Raw genomic sequence first — 11,432 nt, 5'->3', positions numbered from 1 at the left:
GCGCTGATTTTACTGGTAGCTGGGTGAGGGGGGCAGAGAGGCGGGCTGAACGAATGCGCCTCAGGGACTCAGCAGTAAGGGAGAGCCCGGGCAAGCATGCTTCCTACCTTTGTGCGTGCACGCAGGAAGCGAGGAAAGCCAGACTCCACGTGCAGCCCGGCAGAACTAAGGGCTGCTGGGAGCTGAGGGTGTGGCTTCACTTCCAGGAGGAAGCAAGCCCCCCCCCTAACTTCCCTATCCCCTGGAATTACAGCTCATTTCCTGTCTACAGAGATCAGTTTCCCGGGGGGGGGGATTATGTTCTGGAGGGTGGACTCTATGGCATTGTACCCCAGTGAGGTCTCTGTCCTCCCCAGACTCCACTCCAAAATCTCCAGGAGTTTCCCAACCTGGACTGGGCCACCCCTCCCCTCAACCCCCAGAGGTGGCCAGGGGGAACCTGGCAACCCTAACTAGGGCTATCTTAGCAAGGGAGGGGAATGCCATTTCACAAGGGTTTAAAGAAAACTAGACAGCTCCTGTATTTTGAGTAGAGTTCCTGAGCTGAGAAAAAGCCTAAATTAAAAATCTCAAACATAGGGTGGGACAGTCAAGTCTTTTATGACAAGGAATTTATACATGCTACTGTAGGGCAACTCAGTCACTGAGGGGAACTGAAGATTTGACAGAGAAAATCTGCACCGGTGCCGTGGAGGCCGTCCGGGATGTGGGAGGGACCGCAGCCCCTGAGCTTCGGTGCTCCCTTCGGCAGGGCAAGTCCGCCGGGCCAAGTTCCCCTCCCGGTCTGCGCTGATTTTACTGGTAGCTGGGTGAGGGGGGCAGAGAGGTGGGCTGAACAAATGTGCTTCAAGGACTCAGCAGTAAGGGAGAGCCCGGGCAAGCATGCTTCCTACCTTTGTGCCCGTGCGCAGGAAACCAGGAAAGCCAGACTCCACGTGCAGCCCGGCAGAACTAAGGGCTGCTGGGAGCTGAGGGTGGGGCTTCACTTCCAGGAGGAAGCAAGCCCCCACCCTAACTTCCCTCCCTCCCGGTCCCAACCGAGCCACTGAACATAGTTTCAGAATGGGGTGGGGGGAGCAAGGGTGGCTGGAACCAGTTGCCCCCGGGGGAGGCTGAGCACCTTCCTGAAATATTCGGGGGGAGGCTGATGCCCCGCCGCCCACACGAAGATTACGCCTATGGGTGTGGTTGGAGTTAATCAGCTCCCTGAGCCCTTTCAGCCAGGGAACACCCCCTGCCAGAGGAAGAAAGTTATGCCAACCAAAAAACATGGTGTAGCCCATAGGCACCCATGGATCTCGAAAAACAAGGTGTTCCCGGCACTGTGGTGCTGCCCATTAAACTCAGAGGAGCTCAGGATGCCAACTACAGGCTTGCCCAATCACTTCCCTCCCCATGGCAGCCAAGCCCCCTCCCCAGCACCCAGTCGTGCACCCCCCAAAAAAAAATATTTCAGGCAGGACACCATCCTCGGAGGGCCCTGCCGTGCAGATTTAAAGTGACCAGCTAGGCACTTTGGTGGTGGCAGAAGCACAGAGAGGGCACTTTGCACCACAGGGCGAGCACTATGCGCTGACATCCAGGGAGGAGAGCAAAGTCCATACTTTGTGGCTGACCTCTTCCATTTCAGAACCCTAACAGGTACTCCACCTTCGGAGACTCGACCCACCGGGGCAACTGCACACCAAGAGGTAAGCACAGGAAAGGACTCCAAACCTGCTCCTCCACTCCCCTCGGTAAAGCCTAGGTGCCATGACAGCGTCTCCTGCACTCAAACACCATATTGAGATCATGTGTGGGGCAGCAGGAGCTGCGGCTGCCCAGCGCCATGGTCCCTGATATGCCATGGGGAAAGTTCCCTGGAAAGTTGCCTGGGAGATTGTGTGTGTGGTTGTGGGGGGTGGGGGGGATGCTCTGTCAGTTGCCTGGTTCCTACCCTCAGCAGACCACAGGCCATGTGGGGGGGGCGGGGGCTGGAAGCTGCTCCGCTTCATGTGGTGATCCAGCTTGGCCGCTGTCCCTGTAACTCATTCCCTTGCAGAATCAAAGGCTTGAGCTGGAGCTGCCGTGGCAGACGGATTGCGAGCAAACCGGGAGGGCTGCGCCACAGGACAGGTGAGTGTGAGTTGGCTGGTTCCATCATGCGGCTCAAAGGAGGGGTGTGTGTGTTCGTGGTGAGGTCCCTTATGGGGACCTGTCAGGACAAGACATCCATAACTGAGGATGGCATGGCACTCGCACCTGGTTGCCATGGTTCAGTTTGTCTGTTGTACAGGTGGAGATTCAAACAGAAAGACTTGTGGGTGTGGCAAGTCCTGTCCCCCCCCACGCACTCTACTCAGTCTGCTGTTCCAGCCCTCCTCATGCAGTGGAGTGTTGCGCTCAGCCAGCCCTTCCCAGTTCCACCTGTGATGTCATCCCACTTAGGTGCACATGCCAGGCTGGGGACCTTCAGTCCCCAGGGTGGAGGTGGATGGAGTTCTCACCCCTTGCCATGGATTCCAGTGCCATAAAGTCTCTGTCGTCCTACAGCTGTGTGTCCCCTGCTTGGTTTTTGCTACATGACAGGAGTTTGATGCAGTGGTTAAGAGCAGCAGACTCTAATCTGGAGATTAGAAGTGAAGTCCAAGAAGTGAAATGGTGGCTTGGAAGAAAGGTTTCTCATCAGTCTGCATTTCAGACCTCTGAAACATGGGAGATGCAGAGAACTTCCCATGCATATCAGCGGCATAAAAAAACTTTTCTGCAAAATTTTTTAACATGCCGTATCACTTCAAATAATGCAGTCGATCCATCAATTCCATTGAGTGATTCTGGTTCGATTCAGCCATAAGACAAAGCCATGGTGTTAGCAAACTAACTTTATTGGGTGTCATTGGCCGAACGTAGACCTCTTCACTAACTGATGTTAAGGAAGGTACCTTAAAACTATTTTGGAATTGGTTTATTCACCACAGTTCGTCTGCCAGCCTGTTTTCTCATGCAGAGTTGCCATGAGATTAACCAAAATCTGAATAGTAGCTTTCATTGAATGAATTATGTGTCATTAAATCACAACTGGGTCATGCCCACCCCATCTACTCCAAATGTTGTTAGTTTTTAAGGTGGTAATGGACTCCTTTTTTTCTTGGGCTTTCTGGGTCAGGGCTCCCCGTGCATGTGCTCTCTGTGCATAGTAAGAGTGTGAAAGGCACAACTTCTGCTTTCCACTGGCTGGGCATTATCTTTCTTCTTCCAAGAGCTCTCATACCCACCTCACAGGGTGTCTGTTGTGGGGAGGGGAAGGGAAAGGAGTTTGTAAGCCGCTTTGAGACTCCAAGTGAAGGGCGGGGTATAAATCCAATCTCCTCCTCCTCTTCTTCTTCTTTATCTACCTGTCTCTTGGGGCTACTTCTTGGGGACTTCCTCATCCCATCTGTGCATCTGCTCTGCAAGTACAATGAGGTTGCTTCGTCCAGCATCCCGAGAGCTACTTAAGACGGCAGTCCTCAGAGGAGCGGGGCGGATCAAAGCAAAGCTTGCAGCCAGAAGAAGCTACCGAGAGTTCAAGTGGTCATAACAGGAGGAAGGCAAGGAACTTAGGCAGACGCCAGACTGAAGCTGCACCAAGGGAAGAGAAAGGAACGCCCAGCAGCTGCTTGGGGAGGAGAATGGACCATAGCAAAGTGTCATTTCTTGCCGAGCTGAGCAGGAGAGAGGAGACCAGAGCCTTGGACCACCCTGACTAGCAGAAGACCCAAAGTGGTGCACCTTCTGCCCAGAAACCACCACCCTACAACGTCTCTGGTCTGCAGCCACCTCCCATTGATGGGCCAGCACCCTTTACCGTGGGCTCTGTGGCCTACTCTACTCTACCGTACCAGCCTCATTATGCCCCACAGGGTGCAATCCCTGGCCAAGGGTTCATCTGTCAACCTCCACAGTCCGTACATGCCACCTATGAACGAGATTACCTGGCTTATTCCATCTTCACGGCAGTCTTGTTTCCTGCCTCCGGGTGTGGTGGTTTCGATTTACTTGACGAAGGTGAGCCTTTTAAGATCTTGAACGGCGTTTTTTTTCAGTATCTCAAGGAGAATCTACTGCCCTGGGGAGGAAGACGGACTGGGCTCTGGAGGACATTCCAGACATGACCTAGTCGGGAGGAGGAAGGTGATGTTTGAAGAACTGCTAGGTTGGCAGGAGCTGGAACTAGAGACGGGAGCTCACTCCGTCATGCGGCACACTCGGGTCTCGAACTGCTGAACTACCGACCTTCCACAGCCTGCAGTTCAGCGTCATAACCACTTGAGCCACCGCAGCTCTGTAGAAAGGGAGTAACATGTGTGCTCCGTCTAGCTCCTGACAATAGCCAAGCCACAGCGTTCTGCACCAACTGGAGTTTCCAAATTGATTTTGAGGGGAGACCAACCTACAGTGGATTGCAGGAGCCTGGGCTCGATGTTAATGTGGTGTGGATCCAGGTGATCCTGCCTCTTCATCTGCATAGCAGGAACGTGGGCCTTTGTTGTTATTATTATGAACATGACCGAATGTTACGATGGGCTCATATATGCCAGTAAGCTCTTCCAACCATGCAGTACTCCTACATCTCCGTACAAGAAGCGCATTGCTCTTTTAGATCCCCAAGAACACAGGCAGGGATACAGCCCACTTCATAGAACTTTGTGTGGCCCATTTTTGAATGCGACATGTGTGCTCCGTCTAGCTCCTGACAATAGCCAAGCCACAGCGTTCTGCACCAACTGGAGTTTCCAAATTGATTTTGAGGGGAGACCAACCTACAGTGGATTGCAGGAGCCTGGGCTCGATGTTAATGTGGTGTGGATCCAGGTGATCCTGCCTCTTCATCTGCATAGCAGGAACGTGGGCCTTTGTTGTTATTATTATGAACATGACCGAATGTTACGATGGGCTCATATATGCCAGTAAGCTCTTCCAACCATGCAGTACTCCTACATCTCCGTACAAGAAGCGCATTGCTCTTTTAGATCCCCAAGAACACAGGCAGGGATACAACCCACTTCATAGAACTTTGTGTGGCCCATTTTTGATTGCATTTATTTTTAAATGAAATGTCTTTTCCCACGTTCTCAAAGTAGGTGGCCACGAGGAAACCCAAATACTTTTCAGCTTCTTAGATCCATTTGTGACTCTCCAGCACCATCCACAACCTTGCAGTCAGTAAGGGCACTGCATGAAACGTTTTGTACTACAGCCCAGTCCTAAGCCTGTTTATTTGGGCGTAAGCCTGGCTATCTTCCGTGGGACATTTCCTCCCTCAGAAGCGTGCAGGAGGATTACAGCTGGGTGCGTCGCTTTTCCTTCCTCGCAAATTGGCCTTTGACTAGCTGTGCGGTGCACAAGCACACTGGCGAAGACAACAACATGCGTATGGCACCAAATATATCCCCCCACCCTCAACAGTGGAATCTGTTACCCCCTCCCAGCTTCAATTTTAAGAGCCTGAATTGCTGCCTTCAGTTTCTTGGGGGAATTTAGCTAAATGGCAGGCCTCAGTGAGAGGTGGGGTATTAAATGACATCTGGCTACCAGTGTTTATGGAGAGCGTTCCCTTTGAACCCCTTTTTTAGAGCCAAGAACCAGGCCACTATTAAACGGGAATAAGTTTATTGTAGAAAAATAGCAGAATTCAAATTTATACACACAGATTGAAGAGCATACATACAAGATATTGGAAAAGAAAAGGAGGTAGTGGACAAATAAGAGAAAAGGGGGGGTTGGGGTGATACATTTGGTGTAGTGGTTAGGAGTGTGGACTCTAATCTGGGAGATCCGGGTTTGATTCCCTGCTCCTCCCACATGCAGCTGCTGGTGTGATCTTGGGTCAGTCAGAAGTTCTTTCAGAGTTGTTCTCCCATGAGCTGTTCTCAAAGAGCTCTCTCAGGCCCACCTACCTCACAGGATGTCTGTTGTGGGGAGGGGGAAGGGAAAGGAGATTGTCAGCCGTTCTGAGACTCCGTCGGGTAGTGGCGGGTGGGGTATAAATCCAATCTCCTCCTCCTCCTCCACACAGATTGAAGAGCATACACACAAGATATTGGAAACGAAAAGGAGGTACTGGACAAATAGGAGGGGAGGTGAAGTTTTGGGGTGATTCATTACCGATCTGAGAAAGCTGGCTAAGCCTGAGATTCTAGAAAAGGAGGCACATGACAAAGACCAGTGTGCCATGCGCAAAGGCCTGATATGTATCGGGTGATAGCTTCGCTGGGCACCCCAGTTCAATCACACTGGGCATGTGGTGGACTGGGTATATTTATACCCCAAAATGTTATTGGGTGTAGTAAATAAGAAGCTGGAGACCAACTGGTGATGGAAGTGCATAGAAAGTTTATATAGATATAATGGTGAATATATACACAGAGATATACAGGCTATCATACAGCATACCATGCCTTAGCACTAAGAGACTAAGTCCCCACCTAGCTTATCAAGCTGATAGCTAATATACTAAACCCAGCCAATCACTAACAAGGTGAATTAATTACCTACTCTAACAATGCCTGATAGAGAACACCTGCTAGTATAACACTTGGCTGTAATCACTTAATCACTAGCATGACAGCTAGGACTGTCAAACAGATCAAACTGATCTAGTAACTGCTTGCTACCTCTATCACCTAGACATATATCTCAATAAATGTATCCTTAAGGTATGGTGACATAGATGAGCTCGTGTGACAATGGCGTGATGGGATTCATGTTGCTAGACAAAAGAAGTGTCCAGAGTTTCCCAAGTACTCTCACGAAAGGTGAGATGTTTCCTAATAGGTGTGAGAATTAGGCTAGAATAAAGGAATAAATTAGGAATAAAGAAGAGGAAATGCAGACCACCAGACAGACAACTGGAAGAGTGACAGGAATTATGTGATTAGCCAGAAGGGAGAAATACCACTAAATCCATAGTGTGACAGGATTTGAGCCAGGAAGTTGCTTACACAAACATAATCCATTCCTACCAGAGGAGATGGGCTAGATGCATTGTCCTTCTGTCTGCATCCTGGCAAATGACAGGCAGGGTCTTAGCCGGGGGGGGGGTTCTTGGAGGAATTTGTCAACAATGTCAACCCTGTCCTGAGTCTGTGTCTCTTGACGCGATGACATCTCTCGATCTCCTTAGCAAGTCACCTCACATGCCAAGGCAGGCTATTGGGGTGCCATGCTGTTGGGAGGTTCAGAGATCTTCCAAGATGTTGGGGTGTCTTTTATCCTGTGGAAAGACCACCCCGTTGGAGGGCTGTTGCCACTGTTACAGCTCCTGTCCTCTATTGATGGGGCCCCAGTTGATGCAGATTCACTGCCGCCTCCCAACATTAAGGATTCTGCGACATGTGTTTATCTCAGAAGCATATGTCTTCCTGTCTTCCTGTTTGGAGAACTCCCAAGGTATCCATTGAAAGTATCATCCAGAAAGTCAGACAATAAGATAAGGGCAAAACTGCATTAAAAGAGATCACTCTGTTTAACAGGAGCACAAAGACCAACAAAGGTGGAGTCAGGAGATGGCCTTCAAGGAGCAAACTGCCTCATCAGGGTGCCCCACCCCCTACAGAGGGGGCTGTGCCTAGGAATGAGCCATATCTCACACATGAAGAGAAGAAGAAGAAGAAGAGATTGGATTTATACCCCGCCCTTCACTATCCAATGGAGTCTCAGAGCGGCTTGCAAACTCCTTTCTCTTCCCCTCCCCACAACAGACACCCTGTGAGGTAGGTGGGGCTGAGAGAGCTCTGATAAAAATTGCCCCAGGTCATCCAGCAGGTGCAAGTGGAGGAGTGGGCAATCTAACCCGCTTCTCCCAGATTAGAGTCCGTGCACTTAACACTACACCAAACTGAACACACACGAAGCTCCCTCATACTGCATCAGTCATGTATAGTCAGACTGGCAATGGGATCTCAGGTAGAGGTCTTTCACATCAACCCCTGTGTGCTTTCCACTGGAAATACCAGGGATTGAACCTGGGACCTTCTGCATGCCAAGTAGATGCTCTATCATTAAGCCACAGCCCCACTGCTCTAATTTATTGGTAATGAATCTGTTTTGTACGCAGAAAGTCCCACGTTCAGTCACTGACATCTCTCCACTTAAAAGGGTCTCCAATAGCAAAAGTTCTTATTTTCCCTGAGACCCTGGAGAGCCACTCTTGGAGCAGTCAGTACTGAGCTAGAGGGATCCATTTACTCACTGAGCGTGGGGGTGGGAGGCTATTGTATTCTGAATAATTTGAAATTCGCAAGCCCTCTTGGGTCATAGCACAGTTCCGCAGAGCCTGCAAGACGGAGCTCTTCCGCCAGGCTTTTGAATAGGAGCCGCCACCACCACTAGTGTACTACCATCGCACTAGTTTACCATCTACCCCCCATATATGGACATCAGGATGGTGGCACGCACATCTAGGCCCTATAATCGCTGCACTATGGGTGAGAACGGGACGGTTAGGAGGCGGCCATCTTGCTTTTAGAAATTGTAATTTGGAGATTGGAAATTAGCTGAGAAGAGCACCAAAATTGGGTTTTTTTTAATTTAAATTTTTTATTGATTTTAACGTATTATAACAAACAAAGCTTGTGTCAAAGATGCATAACAATATAACGCAATAACCAAAATTGGTTTTAATGGGGTTGTAATTTAATATTTTGTACAGTTTTATTCGGCAATATGCCCTGTAAGAAGCCCTGAGCCTCCGGGGAGGGCGGGATAGAAATATGAATAATAAATAAATATAAATAAATAAATAAGAGAAAGTCAAGAGATGGATATTTTATATGGTCAACGAGTTGGGTTCCTTCTCAGCTGTGAAACGGGGGGTCGTCGTTATGTATGTACATGCCATCGACTTGCAACTAATTTGTGGTGACCCCAGCAAGGGCCCTTCAAGGCAAATGAGGAGTGCAGGTGGTTTGCCATGGCTTTCCGCTGTAGTGTCTTGGAAGTCCCCCATCCAAGGACCAATCCTGCTTAGTTTCCGAGATCTGACATGATTGGGCTATACCAGTGGTGGCGAACCTATGGCACGCGTGCCAGAGGCGGCACTCAGAGCCCTCTCAGTGGGCACCCCTGCCATCACCCCAGCCAGGCCCAGACTGTCATTAAAGTGTGGAATTCTCTGACAAATAACTTTAAGTAAATGAAAGCATTTGGGATTGCTTTCCTTACTTTGTTTGGATCATCTTATGTTAGTGTATGAGTTGTTTTTTCTAAACTAAAACCTCAGTATTCAGGTTAAATTGCCGTGTTGGCACTTTGCGATAAATAAGTGGGTTTTGGGTTGCAATTTGGGCACTCGCTCTAAAAGGTTCACCATCACTGGGTTATACTATACCATTGCCCATCCACCCCAAGGGTCCTTGTTAGGTGAACATAACGGACAGGCAGACTTCCATAGGGCACAGTGATCCTTCAAGTTTGTGGATCCCAGGCTTATTGCACCCCACATAGCCCAATGACCCCACATTCGTTAAAATAATTCGGACAGCATTTCATTTCAAAGATGTTTAATGACAATAGCTTCTGTTGAAGCTTCTTGGTTATATCAGACAACAATCCCCCTAGCCTGCATGAGGTTATTTATGCTATTCATTCAAAATACAAACTGTGGCAAGGTGTACAGGGGACTTCCTTTTCAAACGGTAGCTCAACTGGTTGGTCTCTGATGATTTTAATATTTGTTTGCTCCTTTTACATTTCAAATCTTCTAGTGGTTTGATTACAAGTCTTTCCTCACGAAAATGGTTTTCCTCTTTCGTAACAACCAGGGGGTCACAAGCAGTGTTCCCTCTAAGCTGAGTTAGTGTGAGCTAGCTCACAGTTTTTTAGCCTCCGCCTCACACATTTTTGTCTTGGCTCAGGAAGGGATGGCTCCAGAGCAAACTAATTGATGCAGAAGCCAAATCGCTCACTCACAACTTTAATGCCGGTAGCTCACAAAGTAGAATCTTTGCTCAAAAGACTCCACAGCTTAGAGGGAGCATTAGTCACAAGCTTGTAAACCACACCACAATGTTCAAATTGTGTACCACAAGGTCACAAAACTTTCTGGTGAAATCTAAGACGTGTTTTGGTTTTGTGGTAAAAAGTACCGTCAAGTCAGAGTTGACCCTTCATGGGAATTTCAGAGCTGAACAGAGAGGGTTCACCATTGCCTGTCTTTGTGTAGCAGTCCTTGACTCCCTTGGGTCGCCGGCTCTGAGCGGGGAAATATCTGGAGATTTGGGGTTGGGTGGAGCCTGGAGAGAGTGGAGTTTGGGGGAGAGGCGGGACCTCAAATGGGGTATTTGTTGTTGTTGTTCAGTTGCACAGTCGAGTCCGACTCTTCGCGACCCCATGGATCATCTCCCGCCAGGCCCTCCTGTCTTCCGCCGTCCTCTGAAGTTGGCTCAATTTCATGTTCGTTGCATCGATGACAAATGGGGTATATTGTCCTCCAATCAGCCGTTTTCTCCAGGGGGACTGTCATCTGGAGATCTACTGTAATCGTGGGAGATCTCCAGGCCCCACCTGGAGACTGGCAACCCTATACTTGGGGTGGGTCCCATCCAAATACTAACCGATGCAATGTCTTCATTTAGCATCAATGTCGGCTCAGGACTGGAAGATTTCTTTCTAAATGTTCACAATTTTTGTAAAAAAATCATTTGGATTAAACAGAAGACAAGGAGGGAGGTAATTTAGTGGACAAATATTTTGCATGGGTCTTCAGAGATACTAATTTTTAGAAACGACCACCATAACAGTGACCCCAAGAACCAACAGAATCCCCAGGCCGAGTGCAGTGTGGGCTAAGATCCTCGCCTTCCTGGAGTTCCGCTGAGCCTCGGCGCCATTCCCCATCCGGTTGGCATCCTGAGTCTGAGAAGAATGGAGAGAGGAAAGAATGAATAAGGGAAAACATGTCACCAAACAACATCTCCGGCATGTGGGAACAGGTCTTTCTCAGCTGTGGTGGACAGAGGTCATTTCGGGGTGGGGATCGCGGGGGATCGCAGTTCCCCCAGGTGAGGTACGGGGAGGCGGGGCACATGACGAAGCCCCGCCCCCTGCTTCCGGCCGCCCCGCTTCCGGCCCTCATTCAGCCAGGAGGAGGCAGGAGAAGAGGGAGGGTAAGTTGCTTCCTCCATGCCTCTCCCCACCCCTGCCTGCCTGGGGCCAGGGAGGGCCTTCGCGGGGCTCCCTTGCCCCCCCGCCGGCCTTGCAGGTCCCCCGCCGGGCCCCTCATGGGGCTTGGCAGTGGAGCTGCAAGGCTGCTGCCAGCGGCCGGGACTGTTGGGGGCGGGATGTGTGGCCTTATGACACACTTCCGGTGATGTCAGGGGGCGTGGCCTTATGACACTCTTCCAGTGATGTCAGGGGGTGTGGCATATGCTAATGAGTTATGCTAATGAGTCCTCCTAGGTCTTTTTCTACGA

At 49.8% G+C, this 11,432-nt stretch overlaps 2 protein-coding genes across 2 annotated transcripts in view; one reads left to right on the top strand and one right to left on the bottom strand.

Annotated features, from left to right (window-relative positions):
• Positions 1 to 4,138, top strand: part of LOC107116201 (interferon-induced transmembrane protein 2-like) — a 14,476-nt gene extending 10,338 nt beyond the window's left edge. Inside the window, exon 4 of the mRNA XM_015418083.1 lies at positions 4,065 to 4,138. Coding sequence (XP_015273569.1) covers positions 4,065 to 4,138 — 74 coding nt within the window. The remainder of the gene's footprint in view (positions 1 to 4,064) is intronic.
• A 6,228-nt stretch (positions 4,139 to 10,366) lies between these two features.
• The window catches only part of LOC107116210 (synapse differentiation-inducing gene protein 1-like), a 4,025-nt gene continuing 2,959 nt past the window's right edge, over positions 10,367 to 11,432 (bottom strand). Inside the window, exon 2 of the mRNA XM_015418094.1 lies at positions 10,367 to 10,875. Within this exon, the coding sequence (XP_015273580.1) occupies positions 10,732 to 10,875 (144 nt within the window). The 3' untranslated portion in view covers positions 10,367 to 10,731. The remainder of the gene's footprint in view (positions 10,876 to 11,432) is intronic.

Source organism: Gekko japonicus, unplaced genomic scaffold (genome assembly GCF_001447785.1).
Source record: "Gekko japonicus isolate JY-2015 unplaced genomic scaffold, Gekko_japonicus_V1.1 scaffold1411, whole genome shotgun sequence".
NCBI lineage: Eukaryota > Metazoa > Chordata > Lepidosauria > Squamata > Gekkonidae > Gekko > Gekko japonicus.
Note: the sequence above shows the minus strand (reverse complement) of the source record. Positions and strands in the feature narration are given on the sequence as shown.